The 18,456-nt window shown below is 45.6% G+C and overlaps 1 protein-coding gene across 2 annotated transcripts in view; it reads right to left on the reverse strand.

Moving 5' to 3' along the window:
* Positions 1-5,414: 5,414 nt before the first annotated feature.
* cercam (cerebral endothelial cell adhesion molecule) overlaps positions 5,415-18,456 on the reverse strand; it is a 102,558-nt gene continuing 89,516 nt past the window's right edge. For both annotated transcript variants that reach the window (XM_072240230.1, XM_072240229.1), the window contains exons 12-13: positions 10,405-10,664; positions 5,415-7,340 (exon numbers count right to left, since the gene is read on the reverse strand). In XM_072240230.1, coding sequence (XP_072096331.1) covers positions 10,424-10,664 — 241 coding nt within the window. In that variant the 3' untranslated portion in view covers positions 5,415-7,340; positions 10,405-10,423. The remainder of the gene's footprint in view (positions 7,341-10,404; positions 10,665-18,456) is intronic.

Raw genomic sequence — 18,456 nt, forward strand, 5'->3', positions numbered from 1 at the left:
TGCGCGCGTAGACTGGACTCCAAAAAAGTTGGCCAGCACAAAAGCTGAGTTCGCTGACGTGGAAATGGCATTGTATGCAGGTCGGATAGTCCTGGAGCTTCACCCCTCCACGTGCTCCCTTAGCCCAATAGTGGTTGCTGTCCATGTGGTGATTACCACCTCCTTAATGAGGCCATCTCTCCTGATCATTACCCAGTCCCATATGTTCAAGACTTTTTGTCACGTTTAGCGGGAAAGATCATTTCTAAAGTCAGCGGCTACCATCAGGTGTTTGTGTGCACTGAGGACGTTCCCAAAACTGCTGTTATTACCCGTTTGGCCCATTTGTGTTTCTGTGCATGCCACTTGGGCTGAAAAATGAACTGTATTTTATGCAGCGCTAAATGAACACTGTATTAAAAGACTTAGATTTTCTTTTTGTTTGGCTGGATGACATAGTTGTCGCCAGTGCGTCGAAAACTGAATATTTCTCACATCTCAACACATTCTTCAATCGCTTAAGCCAACATGGGCTGATTATTAACCCTATTAAATGCCAGTTCAGGTTGTCTGCTATTGACCTCCTCAGCCACTACTTTTCCGTAGACGTGACACCCTGCCATCAAAAGTTGCCCCTGTTATGGACTTTCCACCGCCCCACAACACCAAGGCACTGCAAGAGTTTTTAGACATGGTGAATTTCTATCATCTTTTCATTTCATGAGTTGCTGAACTTATGCTCCCCTTGTGTAACACCCTTAATCGCATGCTTGAGCGAGTACAGTATTTCACATTTCGAAACCGAGCCTACTGGTGACCCTGCTCCCCCAGTGCACACATAGCCATCAGTACTGACGTCTTAGACTATGCTGCAGTTGCTGTGCATGAACAGTTGGTTGGAGGCGTGTGGCAGCTGCTCCCTTTCTTGAGCAGGGAGCTCTGCCCCCTCACCCCTCATGAGGAAGTACAGCATGTTTGGCTATGAGCTTCTCACCTCAATCTGGCCATCTGCCAGTTTTGTTTTCTACTGGACAGATGGCATTCCACAGCATTTGCTGACCACAAACCCCTCGTGCACGCGATGGACAAAGTGTCAGGCCCCTGGTCTGCAGAGCAGCAATGCCACCTGGGCTACACTTCAGAATTCACAACTGACAAAGAGGAAAATAATGCTGTGGCTGATTGCCTCCCCAGAGCCTGCCTTTGATGCCATGCACATTGAAGTTGACTATGCCGGCGTGGCAGCTGGTCCAGGGGTCCAGGCTTTCAGGACAGCAGTCACAGGCCTGTGGTTGGCAGACGTCAAGTTGGGGGTGGAGGAGTATGCCTCCTGTGTGATGTCTCAAACAGTCACCCTCACTCCACAGTGCCTACAAAATGAGGTGTACTGTTTTTAGCCTCTTGCATCTGGGTGGGAAAGTGGTTGTTTTAAAGTTTGCGTGGCGTGGCCTTAGCAAGGACGTGCGGAACTGGAGTGCAGCCTGTGTTATGTGTCAGCTGGTGAACATTAACTGTCAAACTCGGGCACCTTTCGAGGTCCCTGAACGACATTTTGGCCATGTTAATGTGGACCTGGTTGGTCCTCTTCCCCTCCCCCCAAACCGCGGTTTCACGCGGCTCCTTACCATGGTGGACCGTACCACCGGTTGGCCAGAGGCTGTCCCTCTAATGCTGATGACAGCTGTGGGCGTGGTTCGGCCATTCATCAATACCTAGGTTGCTCAGTCTGGCACCCCATCTGATATTTCTTCTGACCACGGTCCCCAATTCACCTCAGACCTCTGGGCTGCAATGGCCCAGAACCTTGGTTTTAAGTTGCATCACATCACGGCATATCACCCACATTCCAACCACTCCTGTATGAGTGGTTTCACCGCTCCTTAAAGGCTGCTCTGAGGGCCTCCCTGACAGATGAGTGTTGGCATGATCATCTCCCCGGCTGCAACTGGGGCTCAAAATGGCTCCAAGAGGCACCAACGGTTTTTGTTAATCAAGGTGACTTCTTCCAGTTCGTCCACAAAATGGCTTATACTTCTCACGCCTCTTCTTTTCTACATGGTTCGGGTGCTGTCAGAGCCTATGATCTGCAGTTCAAACTACGGTTCTTTGCAAACGACAGGTTTTTGTACTGGCCATGTGACCTGCAGTTTCAATATCTCCAGGAGTGGTGTAGAAGACATGTGTCTCCAGGAAGCGGACCCCTGGGCTGACTCAGTTCTTGCCAATTTCACCGACTGAAATGTCATGGGAAATTGAAACATTGGGCCAGTTGGCCAGCCCCTGTACTCAATTGATCCTTCTCTCTCTCTTTTGATGGAGAATGAGAGTCTGTCAGTCTCCAAGTCGGGGGGGGGGGGGGCGGGTGGTGTTCTTGGAGAAATGACACAGAAGATTGTAATGGCGGAACAGTGAGTTGCTGGCCTCCCTCACATTATTGCAGGAGTGACCTCTTTCATCCTCGATGGAACGAGAGAGAACCTGTCTGAGTGCTAGGTTATGGACCGTAGCTTTTGATGGACTCTAGATCGAGATCTCTGGGGGCTTTTGCTATTGCTTGCTTGGTGGGGGCGGGGGGGAGGTGGTCAGAGCTTCTGCAGCTGCAAGTGCGGGAGCAATGATGCTTCTGTGGCTGCTTATGTGAGGGGGAGGGGGCTTTGGGATTCTGAAGTTACTAACATTCATTCTTTGGGGTTCTTGTTCATTGGATGTCTCTGAAGAGTAAGAATTTCAGGTTGTATACGGTATACAGTCTCTGATATTAAATCGAGCCATTTGAAAGAGGGCCTGCAGTCCTCCACAGCTGGGTGTACTGGCAACCTCTACAGATGCCAGGAGATTTTATTCCAATCACCAAGACCACCTGATCGGCATCTCAGTGGCTTTCCGCCCTTCTCAGTAAACTTAATTCTGTTACATTTGTTCCAACCTCCTGTCATGGCACACGGCACTCCTGGGTTCCAGTTGACCTGCATTCTACCTTGTTCGGTTTTTCTGCCGTGAAGCACATCAACACCCCCTTAAGGTGGACTGGTTTGGAATGGGGGGGGGGAGAGACTTTTATTGTAGATAGGAAGGGTAACCTGAATGTATTTCTGTAGATTGCCTTAAACCAGTCCACCAAGACCCGGATGGTTCCACGACCATACCCCCTGCATCACGACATGGCCATATGCGTGTCGGCACACCCCCGGACGAGCCGGAGGCAGCTGCTGTTGCTCTGACCAGGGCACATCGGCTCCAAGCTGTGCAGCTCACATGAGCTCCAGACAGACTCACAATGCCAGTTTTGGTGAATTCTGGGGGGTTGTAAAGGGTAATGTAAATAAGTGACCGATAACACATATTGTTCACAATAGAAACTGTTCTACATCAGGACGCCATGATTGAGTTGTTGCCTCCACTTTAAGAGACGCTGTCTGAGGTAATGATGTCACTGTAAGGCTTTTGACTTGTTCGTAATTGAAGGAAAAGGCTGCATCTTTTTTTAAGCACATAAAATGATTGGCCTATTATTCGCAAAATCTTCCATTGTAAAGCCTGGCACTTTATATCATTTATATTATTATCTTATTATATCATATATATTATTACTCTATCATCCAGGACATGCCCTCTTGCCCCATAGCATTACCTATTTCTGCCCCGGGATAAAATCTCTGGGTATCACTCCATCTATGACTCTTACCATTTTGTACGTCTCTCATCCTCCTTCTCTCCAAAGGGAAATGTTGTAGCTCACTCACTCAACCTATCCTCCTATGGCAATTTTTGATTTCTTCAGCCAGTCATCAGTGGCAAACCAGTTCTCTGGCATTTGGAAGGATGGCGATCGATCGTATTAAAACAGAGAAGATATTGAAGGGGCAGAAAGAAGCTGCTTTCTCCGCTCTGCCTGAACTTGTATTGTCGCTCTTACAATCTCATAAAATCTCAGCCAGGGCAGCAGTTCTCTCTATGCCTAAACGGCCTTTGCTTCTTCATACTGGGAGCGCACTTGACCAGCAGACATTCCAGCAGTCTGCTTCAAGCACCGGCGTTCCCTTCAACACAGGGAGTGAGTTGCGTTTAGAGCAAGTATGGCTCTTGCAGTTCGAAAGTCTTCAGGGATCCATCTACTCATACAATATTTTGTTTGACTTGACCAGCTGTATCATTCTATTTTGCATATAATTCAAAGTTTTGCCTTTTATGGAATGGGTACCACCTTCATACTACCCAGCAGGGAAGTGTTGAGATGGGACTAAATAAATAATTTTGCTCCTCATCCTAGGCTGTAAGATCAGATAGTTTTAGAGCAGAGATCTTCATTATTACAGTTGGGATAATGTCTTTGCTGTATCAAGTGCGCGGAGCTGTTCTGTGATATCACATGAGATGAACTGAACTGGCTGAAGAATGGAATCTGATGGTGGAGATCTCGGAGGGGGTTAAGATGGATCATCTATTTAGCACTTCTGACTGAGGATGTCATGGGCAGCTGCTGCCTCTCAGTGCCAGACAGTGAGATCCATCCTGACCTCAGATACTAGCTGCATGGAGTTCTCCCACTCTCCATTTGATCTCCAGGTCAAGTTTCCTCCTACATCTCAGACGCACACAGGTAAGTAAGTTCATTAGCCACAATTGTCCCTGCTATGTAGAATCAATGGGAAGTTGAAGAGAACGTGGGGAAAATTAAAAAATTGGTAGGATTAAGGTAAATAAGTGGTTGATAATTGCTGCAGAGCTAGTGACCCGAAGGACCCGTTTCTCTACAACCTGATGTCTAAAAATGATTCTGCCTCTTCTTTATCTCTCTCATTCTGACACAACAATCATTGAAGATGGGGTGTGCCTGGAACCTAAGCCTCCCATTAAATATTTAATTATCTATTACCATTTATAAATAGCTCTGGCAGAATCAGAGTCTGATCTAATCTGGACCGCTCGGCTCTGCCTACTGGCGTGTTGCTTTGTGCGTGTTAAACCCTGTGATCCAGCTTGTCTAGGTTCACATTCCAGTTTTAAGTAAGACTGGCATTGCACCCAGCATGCCTATCTGGGCTCCTCGGTGAACCAGGGTTCATTAATGAAATCTTTTTCTAGAACCTGTTTGAGAAACATTGCTCAGGCATATAGACCATAAGACATATGAGCAGAATTAGGCCATTCACCCACTGAATCTGCTCCACCATCCAATCATGGCTGATTTATTATCTCTCTCAACCCCATTCTCCTGCCTTCTCCCTATAACCTTTGATGCACTTACTAATCAAGAACCTATCAACCTCTGCCTTAAATATGCCCAATAATGGCCTCCACAGCCATCTGTGGTAATTAATTCCACAGATTCACCACCCCCTGGCTAATTAAGTTCCTCCTCATTAGTCTGCATTTGGTCCCCATGCCTCTAAACCTTTCCAGTCCACACACAGGAAAAGGACTGGTGAAGAGGATGAAGAAAACAAATATTTAATTTATAATGTCTTTTTTTTTAAAACTCAGACCAGCTGAACAGTGTAAAGTGTGGTGAAGAAAATATTAATCTGAAGCACAACAGTGATACATCCCAAGGAAATGCTCCCATTTCTAAGGTTTACAATGAAATGCAGTATACAAAGAGAGGTACTAGACAACATTACTGATTGACCTTAAGGGCAGCTTTACTGCTTCCCTGCTCCAGTTTAGAACCTTTGTCTTCTGCAGCATTGGTTGAACTTCTGCCCACTTCTTGATAGACAAAGAGTGACCAAGGTTGCAGCAGGGAGCATGAGAGCACAGAAGCCTTTTGCCCAGTTAAGATTAAATCTCTAAAAGGCACATTTGAATCCAAAACTTGAGTTACAAGGTGGGCACAGATTTGGAAGGCCACATTCTGTCCATCAAAGCTTACTCTGGAGCTCATGCTTTTGCCAAGGCCCATTTTAGTAGCTGGCTGTTCATGCTCTTCACTGTCCAGTCTGTGAGCTTCACTTCTCTCATCTTGCTGACATTTGTGTGTATATCTTTCTCACTTTGAACCCTATAAGGGTTTAACCTGAACGGTATTTCAGGCACACCCTCTCTCTACTCAGTACGAATGATATCCACTTTTAACTGAAATAGTTGGAGTTTCTTCAATCTTTGAACCTCCAACTATGGCAGGGAAAGCAAAAAATGGGAGGAGAAACAACATTTAATTGTAACCAGTTAAACAAAATGACATAGCTGGGAATCAACTTTGTTGGAAAAATCACACTTCTATTTTTATGTTGGTTAGAAGCATTTTAAGAAAGAAAACAAGACATTTTGAACTACTCATCTTCTCACTAAAGATAGTGATAGTGAAGGACTGTTTTTTCTAAAGTGGCGTTGAACTTAAGCTTAATGTTTATTGTTTAGAATTCAATATCAAGAGCATTGGCCAATGGAAGTATTAAAGTCTAGAATAGTCTTAAGTTGTTTGGTTGTTTCTAATGAACTTCTTTTACAGTCTTCCCAGTAATACCCGCTAGGTGTGGTTTGTCCGATGACAGAGGAACTGATCTTTCCCAGTATCTGCACATAGATCTTTATCTCATGAACTCCATGCTGCACCAAGGATGCCTCTGCTGCCATCGCTATGTTAGCTAAGATCAGATAATTCTGGAACTCTGACTGCATGGATTACACCACAGCAGTAGATGGCCATTTACAGAAGGCCATGGAGTGAGAGCAGATTTATTTTGGAATGCGGTTTTCAATATCTTACAGCTTTGCTATTTCACTACCTGGGAGTTTCAAAGAGTTGCTCACCCAAATTCACTGAACAGTTGAATGAAATAATGCACAAAGGATGCTTGCTCCACTCTGCCTGCACTTGATATTGAACTCATATTATCCCTCTTACAATCTCAGGTCAGGGCAGGGCAAATCCTCTCTATACCTAAACGGCCTTTGCTTCTTAACACTGGGAGCACACAGGACCAGCAGAAGGTTCCAATAGTCCGCTTAAGCACAGGCATTCCCTTTAACATTGTTCGATTACATAATAAGAGTGAGTTGGGTTTAGGTCAAATATGCCTTTTGCAGTTCAAAGGTCTAATTATCTACTCATACAATATTTTGCTTGTCTTGTTGATGAGTTGGATCATTCTAGTTTGCATATTATTCAATGCTTTGTTTGTGAGCTGTGCCTTTTATGTAATGGGTGCCACCTTCATACTACCCGCAGTTAAAGTGCTGAGATGGGACTGAATAATTTTTCGGTTCGTCCTAAGTGCCTCTGTCTAGATGTGTGGCCTGCATCTGGCAGATGAGTTTTGATAGAAGTTCACAACTTTGCAGCCGGACGATCTTCATTCATTATTTGGTAGTTCTGTCAGTCCGAAATCAAATTCCTGAGAATGTTCACTTTCTGAAAACTGAGAAAGTAAAACAAGAGATTACTTTCATTAAAAGGGAGAAATTCATTCCTTTTATGAAAAGATTTTTTTTTCTCTTTGAATTTGTGTTGGGATACGATGCCAGAGCCGTGGAGAGAAGTCAGAAAACTGACCCTACTGTGGCTCCATGGTACCATTCTCATACCTGGTTGGAAGGCTGAGATTTCAAGTGAGTGACTATTCTAGGCTGAAGCTGTCTTCTTTCAGATGAACTTTTAAGCCAAGACCCTACCTACCCACTCTTCACACAGAAGATCATAGAATACTGTTTTGAAGAACAGGGAGTTATGATAGAGCTACAGGAGACTGCAGAAGCTTGAATTGCAGCAACAAATGTACAACTGGACTGTCTGTGTGTGTGAGTGGGTGAATGGGAGGGAGGAAAGGGGCTTTGTTTGCTGTTGTTCTGCTGAACATTGTGGGCATGCCATGTTGGCACCAAATGTGTGGTGACACTTGCCCCCAGAACATCTTTAGGTTGCATTGGTTGTTAACGCACATAATGAATTTCATTATGTTTTGTTATACATGTGCGAAATAAATGAAACTGAATCTGAATCTACAATTTATTTTGTCCTTTTCTGTTCCAATTGCAGTTCTCACTGGGCCATCAGAGGGCGCAATTGCAATTTACCAAGTGAACTTAGCCAAATAAACATTTACAATGCTGCATGAAATTCATACTCAGCGGTCACTTTATTAAATATACTTGTACACCTGCTCAGTAATGGAAGTATCTAATCAGCCAACATGTTGGCGCATGGCCAAGTGGTTAAGGCATTGGTCTAGTGATCTGAAGGTCGCTAGTTCGAACCTCAGCTGGGGCGTGTGTTGTGTCCTTGAGCAATGCACTTAACCACACATTGCTCTGCGACGACACCGGTGCCAAGCTGTATCGGCTCTAGTGCCCTTCCCTTGGACAACATCGGTGGCGTGGAGAGGAGAGACTTGCAGCATGGGCAACTGCCGGTCTTCTATACAACCTTGCCCAGGCCTGCGCCCTGGAAACCTTCCAAGGTGCAAATCCATTGTCTCATGAGACTAATGGATGCCCATAATCAGCCAATCTTGTGGTAGCAAGTCAATGCATTAAAGCATGCAGACATGGTTAAGAGGTTCAGTTGGTCACAGCAAACATCAGAATGGGGAAATAAGTTGTATTACGTGACTCTGACTGTGGATAGAGTTTACAGAGAGTGGTACAAGAAACAAGAACATCTACTGAGCAGCAGTTCTGTGGGCAAAAACATCTTCTTAATGAGAGAGTTCAGAGGAGAATGGTTCAAGCTGACAGGAGGGTGACAATAATTCAAATACCCATGCATTACAACAGTGGCAGGCAGAAGAGCATCTCTGAGTGCATTATCATGTCAAAACTTGAACCAGAAGACCACACTGGGTTCCACTTCTGTACCTAATAAAGTGGCCACTGAGTATATGCCCAAGAAGGATATCTTTAAGATTAGAAAGGGAAAAACTGTTAGAATTAGGAATGCAGTTTGCAACAGCAGGATGTCAGAATGCTCTACAGGCTACTGAGGGGTAATTATTGTTGTAATGTGGGAGGCATGATGGTCAATTTATGGACAGCAAAATCCCACCAGTACCAGTGCAAAAAGGAGGGAAGGGAACGTCGGGAACGTCGACTCAGACCATGAGAGCCCTGTGTCGGGCATTTTCATGCCTTACAAGGCACAGATTGGAAGTCTGTGTGGGGCGCCACTCCTCGCACAGACACTAGAGCAATGTGTGGTTAAGTGCCTTGCTCAAGGGCACAAACATGCTGCCACAGCTGAGGCTCGAACTAGCGACCTTCAGATCACTAGACAAACGCCTTAACCACTTGGCCACGTGCCCACAGATCCCTCCACAGATACTGTGGACATCTGCAATGGGAGACAAAGTTATAATAGTTGTGGAGTAAATATTGGCATTGAGGAGAACAACACAGCGCTTCCTCACAAACACAAGAAAATCTGCAGGCGCTGGAAATCCAAGGCGAAACACACAAAATGCTGGAGGAACTCAGCAGGTCAGGCAGCATCTTTGAAAATGAATACACAGACGATGTGTCGGGCCGGGACCCTTCATAGGTCCTGACCTGCTGAGTTCCTCCAGCATTTTGTGCATTTTGCTACAGGGCCTCCTCACCTGGAAATATGGGGTCTTCGGTACCCACCTGAGAGAGCAGGTGAAACATTGGTTTACAACATTACCCAAATGGCAGGTTGTTTTGGTCACACTCCCTCCACTCTGCACCCCAGTGTTGCAGTCTTTGGAGCAGCGACCTCTAGCTTGGGTGAGTGCGCCGGCGCAGTGACCCCATGCATTATTAGGAAGGGCGGCTCTGCTCGGCCGACATTTATTCTTGTGCTTTGCAATTTCTCAGCTGTGTACCCATAGTCCAACAGACATCTGCAACATATGTTCATGGTGTAATTGAAAGATCTGGGCTGTGTGCCAGGAGATCCCTGGGAACACTGGAGATCAAATTGCCTGACACATACGGTAGTTTACAGATTATAGCTAGTGCATCCTCATTATCCACTAAAAATAATACAGCTCAGTAACTCACTTTCTGAGAATAGATGTTATTTCTTTATATTTACAGGAAGACTGAATTTAATTTGGCTTTTTAAAATATGGGTGAATGGTCGATTCAGTTCATTTAAGCATCCGAGCTCATATACAACAAAGTGACAAGACACAGAGATTGCTAGGTTGAAGCTTTGAGCAGGGTGGCTTGCTGGTTAGCAGTTTTGCCAAGCCAGGAAGCTGTGGGTTCAAACCCCATATTGCACACTCAAACACAAGGGTTGAAACCCCTGTAGCACTGAGGGAATACAGAACTTCGGTAGTGTGAAGTTGGTGTAGAGTTCAGGCCGTGTTAAAGCCCTTCAGGATGAGTGCAGCAGATGCTGGGAACTGAACACAATATTATTCTCAATCTGCATTTACCACATGAGCTATTGAGGCAAAGAGATGTTACCCCCAACTATGACAGAGGAAGAGTTTGTTTGGCAAGTTTTTTTGGCTGCCTTACCTTACACCAATGCTGAAAATTACAGTTCATCTCTTGACAAAGATCCAATGGACTGGCGTGAGGCTCCTGCCTGTGAGGCCTTCACTGTTTTCTGAGAGCCACTCCAATCCGTCTTCACCAAGTCATCATCCCAAATGGTAGAGGTCTCAGTGTCGCTGAACCATTCGGGATCTCCAGTATAGTAGGTGGGGTATACAAGGAGGGGGTGGATAGAAAAGGCCAGCAAGTCTCGTTTGGGGTAAGCCTTCTTGTATTCTTCACTGCAAGAGAAAAACAAAAGGATATTTGACAAATGTCAGGATTTGGTGTCATGGACAGTGCTGTAGCTGAAAGAGGGGTGGAAATGGATCTGGCAGTCATTTTGCACAGGTTTAAGAGATACTGGAAAAGGTTGAGTGATCCCATCTTCCCGCAAGCCTCCCCTGAAATGGCTGCCTCCCTCTGCAGCAGAGTTCCACACACCTTGCTCAAGTGGCCACTCTGCGTGCACGTGTCTCAGTGCCAATACGGGGTATGACAGAGCAGGCGCTGAACGCGTTAGAGATTCCGATCACTAACAGGGGTGGAAGTTTGCGGCATGGGAAGTTTCTGTACAGAAGACCCAAGTCCAAAAGTCTCAGAATATCATTCAGGCAGCAGAAGAGGTAAGGGGCCTGTGAAAACCTTGCCGAACAACCAACCCATGCAGTGTGTAGAAAGACGGGGCATTTTACCCGTTACAAAATATTAACATAGAAACCATAGAAACTACAGCACAGAAACAGGCCTTTTGGCCCTTCTTGGCTGTGCCGAACCATTTTCTGCCTAGTCCCACTGACCTGCACACGGACCATATCCCTCCATACACCTCCCATCCATGTATCTGTCCAATTTATTCTTAAATGTTACAAAAGAACCCGCATTTACCACCTCACATCAAAGTTGCTGGTGAACGCAGCAGGCCAGGCAGCATCTGTAGGAAGAGGTGCAGTCGACGTTTCAGGCCGAGACCCTTCGTCAGGACTAACTGAAGGAAGAGTGAGTGAGGGATTTGAAAGTTGGAGGGGGAGGGGGAGATCCAAAATGATAGGAGAAGACAGGAGGGGGAGGGATAGAGCCAAGAGCTGGACAGGTGATAGACAAAAGGGGATACGAGAAGATCATGGGACAGGAGGTCCGGGAAGAAAGACAAGGAGGTGGGGGACCCAGAGGATGGGCAAGAGGTATATTCAGAGGGACAGAGGGAGAAAAAGGAAAGTGAGAGAAAGAATGTGTGCATAAAAATAAGCAACAGATGGGGTACGAGGGGGAGGTGGGGCCTTAGCGGAAGTTAGCGAAGTTGATGTTCATGCCATCAGGTTGGAGGCTACCCAGATGAAATATAAGGTGTTGTTCCTCCAACCTGAGTGTGGCTTCATCTTTACAGTAGAGGAGGCCATGAATAGACATGTCAGAATGGGAATGGGATGTGGAATTAAAATGTGTGGCCACTGGGAGATCCTGCTTTTTCTCTGGCGGACAGAGCGTAGATAGAGCAAAGCGGTCTCCCAGTCTGCGTTGGGTCTCGCCAATATATAAAAGACCACATTGGGAGCACCGGACGCAGTATATCACCCCAGTCGACTCACAGGTGAAGTGTTGCCTCACCTGGAAGGACTGTTTGGGGCCCTGAATGGTGGTAAGGGAGGAATTGTAAGGGCATGTGTAGCACTTGTTCCGCTTACACGGATAAGTGCCAGGAGGGAGATCAGTGGGGAGGGATGGGGGGAACGAATGGACAAGGGAGTTGCGTAGGGAGCGATCCCTGAAGAATGCAGGGGGGGGGGGAGGGAAAGATGTGCTTAGTGGTGGGATCCCGTTGGAGGTGGCGGAAGTTACGGAGAATAATATGTTGGACCCGGAGGCTGGTGGGGTGGTAGGTGAGGGCCAGGGGAACCCTATTCCTAGTGGGGTGGCGGGAGGATGGAGTGAGAGCAGATGTACGTGAAATGGGGGAGATGCGTTTAAGAGCAGAGTTGATAGTGGAGGAAGGGAAGCCCCCTTCTTTAAAAAAGGAAGACATCTCCCTCGTCCTAGAATGAAAAGCCTCATCCTGAGAGCAGATGCGGCGGAGACGGAGGAATTGCGAGAAGGGGATGGCGTTTTTGCAAGAGACAGGGTGAGAAGAGGAATAGTCCAGATAGCTGCGAGAGTCAGTAGGCTCGTTTTTGCAAGAGACAGGGTGAGAAGAGGAATAGTCCAGATAGCTGTGAGAGTCAGTAGGCTCGTTTTTGCAAGAGACAGGGTGAGAAGAGGAATAGTCCAGATAGCTGTGAGAGTCAGTAGGCTCGTTTTTGCAAGAGACAGGGTGAGAAGAGGAATAGTCCAGATAGCTGTGAGAGTCAGTAGGCTCATTTTTGCAAGAGACAGGGTGAGAAGAGGAATTCCCCTTCTCGCAATTCCTCCGTCTCCGCCGCATCTGCTCTCAGGATGAGGCTTTTCATTCTAGGACGAGGGAGATGTCTTCCTTTTTTAAAGAAAGGGGCTTCCCTTCCTCCACTATCAACTCTGCTCTTAAACGCATCTCCCCCATTTCACGTACATCTGCTCTCACTCCATCCTCCCGCCACCCCACTAGGAATAGGGTTCCCCTGGTCCTCACCTACCACCCCACCAGCCTCCGGGTCCAACATATTATTCTCCGTAACTTCCGCCACCTCCAATGGGATCCCACCACTAAGCAATCTTTCCCTCCCCCCCTCTCTCTGCATTCTGCAGGGATCGCTCCCTACACAACTCCCTTGTCCATTCGTCCCCCCCATCCCTCCCCACTGATCTCCCTCCTGGCACTTATCCTTGTAAGCGGAACAAGTGCTACACATGCCCTTACACTTCCTCCTTTACCACCATTCAGGGCCCCAAACAATCCTTCCAGGTGAGGCAACACTTCACCTGTGAGTCGACTGGGGTGATATACTGCGTCCGGTGCTCCCAATGTGGCCTTTTATATATTGGTGAGACCCGACGCAGACTGGGAGACCGCTTTGCTGAACATCCACGCTCTGTCCGCCAGAGAAAGCAGGATCTCCCAGTGGCCACACATTTTAATTCCACATCCCATTCCCATTCTGACATGTCTATCCACGGCCTCCTCTACTGTAAAGATGAAGCCACACTCAGGTTGGAGGAACAACACCTTATATTCCGTCTGGGTAGCCTCCAACCTGATGGCATGAACATCGACTTCTCTAACTTCCGCTAAGGCCCCACCTCCCCCTCGTATCCCATCTGTCACTTATTTTTATGCACACATTCTTTCTCTCACTCTCCTTTTTCTCCCTCTGTCCGTCCCTCTGAATATACCTCTTGCCCATCCTCTGGGTCCCCCCCCCCTTGTCTTTCTTCCCAGACCTCCTGTCCCATGATCCTCTCGTATCCCCTTTTGCCAATCACCTGTCCAGCTCTTGGCTCCATCCCTCCCCCTCCTGTCTTCTCCTAACATTTTGGATCTCCCCCTCCCCCTCCAACTTTCAAATCCCTCGCTCACTCTTCCTTCAGTTAGTCCTGACGAAGGGTCTCGGCCTGCAACATCGACTGCATCTCTTCCTACAGATGCTGCCTGGCCTGCTGCATTCACCAGCAACTTTGATGTGTGTTGCTTGAATTTCCAGCATCTGCAGAATTCCTGTTGTTTCCGCATTTACCACCTTGTCTGGCAGCACATTCCATACTCCCACCACTCTCTGTGAGAAGAAGCCCCCACTAATGTTCCCTTTAAACTTTTCCCCCCTCACCCTTAGCCCATGTCCTCTGGTTTTTTTTCTCCCCTTGCCTCAGTGGAAAAAGCCTGCTTGCATTCACTCTATCTATACCCATCATAATTTTATATACCTCTATCAAATCTCCCCTCATTCTTCTACGCTCCAGGGAATAAAGTCCTAACCTATTCAACCTTTCTCTGTAACTGAGTTTCTCAAGTCCCGGCAACATCCTTGTAAACCTTCTCTGCACTCTTTCAACCTTATTTATATCCTTCCTGTAATTTGGTGACCAAAACTGAACACAATACTCCAGATTCGGCCTCACCAATGCCTTATACAACCTCATCATAACATTCCAGCTCTTATACTCAATACTTCGATTAATAAAGGCCAATGTACCAAAAGCTCTCTTTACGACCCTATCTACCTGTGACGACACTTTTAGGGAATTTTGTATCTGTATTTCTAGATCCCTCTGTTCCACTGCACTCCTCAGTGCCTTACCATTAACCCTGTATGTTCTACGTTGGTTTGTCCTTCCAACGTGCAATACCTCACACTTGTCAGTATTAAACTCCATCTGCCATTTTTCAGCCCATTTTTCCAGCTGGTCCAAGTCCCTCTGCAGGCTCTGAAAACCTTCCTCACTGTCTACTACACCTCCAATCTTTGTATCATCAGCAAACTTGCTGATCCAATTTACCACATTATCATCCAGATCATTGATATAAATGACAAATAACAATGGACCCAGCACTGATCCCTGTGGCACACCCCTAGTCACAGGCCTCCACTCAGAGAAGCAATTCTCTACCACCACGCTCTGGCTTCTTCCATCGAGCCAATGTCTAATCCAATTTACCACCTCTCCATGTATACCTAGCGACTGAATTTTCCTAACTAACCTCCCATGCGGGACCTTGTCAAAGGCCTTACTGAAGTCCATGTAGACAATATCCACTGCCTTCCCTTCATCCACTTTCCTGGTAACCTCCTCAAAAAACTCCAACAGATTGGTCAAACATGACCTACCACGCACAAAGCCATGTTGACTCTCCCTAATAAGCCCCTGTCTATCCAAATGCTTGTAGATTCTGTCTCTTAGTACTCCCTCCAATAACTTACCTACTACTGACGTTAAACTCACTGGCCTATAATTTCCTGGATTACTTTTCGATCACTTTTTTAAACAACGGAACAACATGAGCCACTCTCCAATCCTCCGGCACTTCACCCGAAGACACCCACATTTTAAATATTTCTGCCAGGGCCCCCGCAATTTCAACACTAGTCTCCTTCAAGGTCCGAGGGAACACTCTGTCAGGTCCCGGGGATTTATCCACTTTAATTTTCCTCAAGACAGCAAGCACCTCCTCCTTTTTAATCTGTACAGTTTCCATGGTCTCACTACTTGATTCCCTCAATTCCATAGATTTCATGCCAGCTTCCTTAGTAAATACAGATGCAAAAAACCTATTTAAGATCTCCCCCATTTCCTTTGGTTCCGCACAAAGCTGACCACTCTGATCTTCAAGAGGACCAATTTTATCCCTTACAATCCTTTTGCTCTTAATATACTTGTAAAAGCTCTTTGGATTATCCTTCACTTTGACTGCCAAGGCACTCCAAAGTTACCGCAGAAACACATATTACACTACTGTGACTGTACTCTGATGGTATTTTCTGCTACAACAGCATTCTGCACCATGATAAGAATCGCAAAAGGATTTTGTTGTCTTGGAAATAATTCAGGTGCCCTGATGCTGTCTCAGCATTGTACGAACCTACACCCTTCCGATGACCACATCAGGTTCGACCTCATTCCACGATATTGAGTGCAGATGTGTTCTGTCTGGTTTATCTCATCACTCTGCAATGAATCTGCTCATCGTTGCGTTAAACTCAAGAACGTTAAATACTCAGACATGTTTCTGTGCTTTGACAATTAACTCAGGACTGCATTCCACTCTGCGGCCAACAATAACATGAAACGAGAATGTTCCAGTCACTCCTTAAGTGAGTCTGCACACTGGCTGAGGAGTACAAGGCATTACATCATTTTGTAAGTTAGTGTAAGTTCTTTGTTGTGTGAAGGCCAGACACATAACATACATCCCTCAGTGGGAGATATATAATTTACTATGGAGAACAAGTGAATGGGATGTGCACGCGAGATACTTTTACTTGCAGGGCTGACGTCATGCTGATTTCAAATATACATGGCTGCATAATTACTTTGTTAACTATCACTCAGCAAAGCTGCAGTTTCCAACATGACAGAAGCTTGAGTGGAAAATAACATGACTGTTTTCATCCATGAGCCAAGTTAGTTACATATGAGGGCCAAATCCAGTCCTTTGAGAGAAGTTACTCACTCCAATTTTCTGTCTAATTTTCCTTAAAGGTGTAAGAAGTACCTGTGTTGGTGCACGTGTTTGTCACAGAGTCATAGAACATGGCAGCTCAGAAACAGGCCCTTTGGCCTATCTCGGCAGTGCCAAACTATTAATCTGCCTAGACTCGTGGACCTTCAAACCCCTCCTATCCATATGCCTATTCAAATTTCTCTTAAATGCTGAAATTAAACACGCATCTAACACTGCCACTCAGCTCGTTCCATACTTACACCGCCCTCTGAGTCAAGACACCCCCCCCAATATTCTCCTTAAATATTTCACCTTTCACCCTTAACCCATGACTCTCATTCTAGTCTCACCCAACCTCAGTGGGAAAACCCTACAGTACTTGGATGTACCCTATCTATGAAGATCTGTGTTTCTACAAGCCCTTCGAACCAAATATATGTCACCTTCATACTCTATTAGTCAAACTCTTAATACAGTGAGAATCTCAACCCAACAAGTATGGTTCTTAAAGCCAGAATCTGAAGGATCAGCTGCAACATAAGGATTTTTCACTACATTGAACAAGGTCTTCTTTGCAAAATTTGCTTGAAATTGGCACAAAACCTCAGAGAATTTTAACCTGACAAATTGGGTTAGGTGGAACTCAAAGCTTCGGTGATCCTTTGGGTTCCCTTTTGATTAAAAAAAAATCGTCAATTTGCCCACTACAAAATTGGCAGTCTTTTAAAGCTTTGCACATATTTTAAAAATTTATATTGGAACTGGTTTCCACACTTAAAATGACTACACATTATGTTGCTATGCAAGTATAAAGCATTTTTAGTAATTTAAGAGTATGTTAATTGAGGTAGGACAGACAATAGTTAAAAACACTTACTCTTTTGTGGTAAATCCATTTTTAGATGCACTAAGTCAGCATTCTTAAATATGTCAATAAATGTTTAAATAAATAAATGGCTCCTACTTGCATTGATTTATGACAGAGTTTGCATTCACTAATATCAAAGGTGGCGGGGTGGAGATACATCCCTACCAAAGGAGGTGTCAGCCACTCCTTCCCTCCACTAGCCTGCAGGTCACCCTTGGGCAAGGTGTAGAACTTGATTAATAGCCCCGATCAGGGTCACCTGAAGCCATGGGAGCAGGAGATGGACGGTCATATGAGCAGCTGGAGCACATCACGAGTCCTGGTTATACAACCACTGACGCCAGGCAGACAATCTCCGAAGAGTGCTGATAAAGGATGGGGGTCATCTGTCTTGTAAAGACACTGCCCAGAAGAAGGCAATGGTAAGTCACTTCTGTAGAAAAATTTGCCAAGAACAATCTTGTTTTTGATCATCCAAGTCATAATACACAGCACATAACGAATGAATTAATTATATCAAAATCAGCAAAGGCAGAAATTAAAGAGGAAGAAAAAAGCTTCTTAAAATAGGCACTTGAATCAAAGGCTGGACTGAAAATGGAAAGTCTGCTCCAAGATTTCGGATCAGGTTGCTGTGCACTGCGTTCAATAGGGCGAAGTGAAATGAAGGGGGGTGGGGGTGGGGGTAGGGTTTTGCGGCATTTTCCACTGTCGGTATATAAGGGTGTAGAAACAGGATGCAGTGGGGAACTTGCAGTTGCAGTAAGCATAATAGCAGGCATTATGGATCAAATGCCTTCCTTCCAAAGAATCAGAATCAGCTTTTTTAGCACACTCATACTATGTGAAATTCTTTTTTTGTACCAGCAGTGCAGTGATTCCAAAATTGTGTTGAAACCATGATGGATCCTTGGTGATGTTGACACCCAGGAACTTAAACTTGCCCATCTAAAAGTCATAAAATGACCATTAATTACAAAATAAATAAATTGTGCAAACATAAAGGAATAACTAAGTGGTATCCATGGGTTTATCGACTGTTCAGAAATCTGATAGGAGAAAAAGCAGCTTTTGAGTGTTGAGTGAGAGTCTTCAGGCT

The sequence above is a fragment of the Mobula birostris genome, chromosome 22 (assembly GCF_030028105.1).
Source record: "Mobula birostris isolate sMobBir1 chromosome 22, sMobBir1.hap1, whole genome shotgun sequence".
Classification (NCBI taxonomy): Eukaryota; Metazoa; Chordata; class Chondrichthyes; order Myliobatiformes; family Myliobatidae; genus Mobula; species Mobula birostris.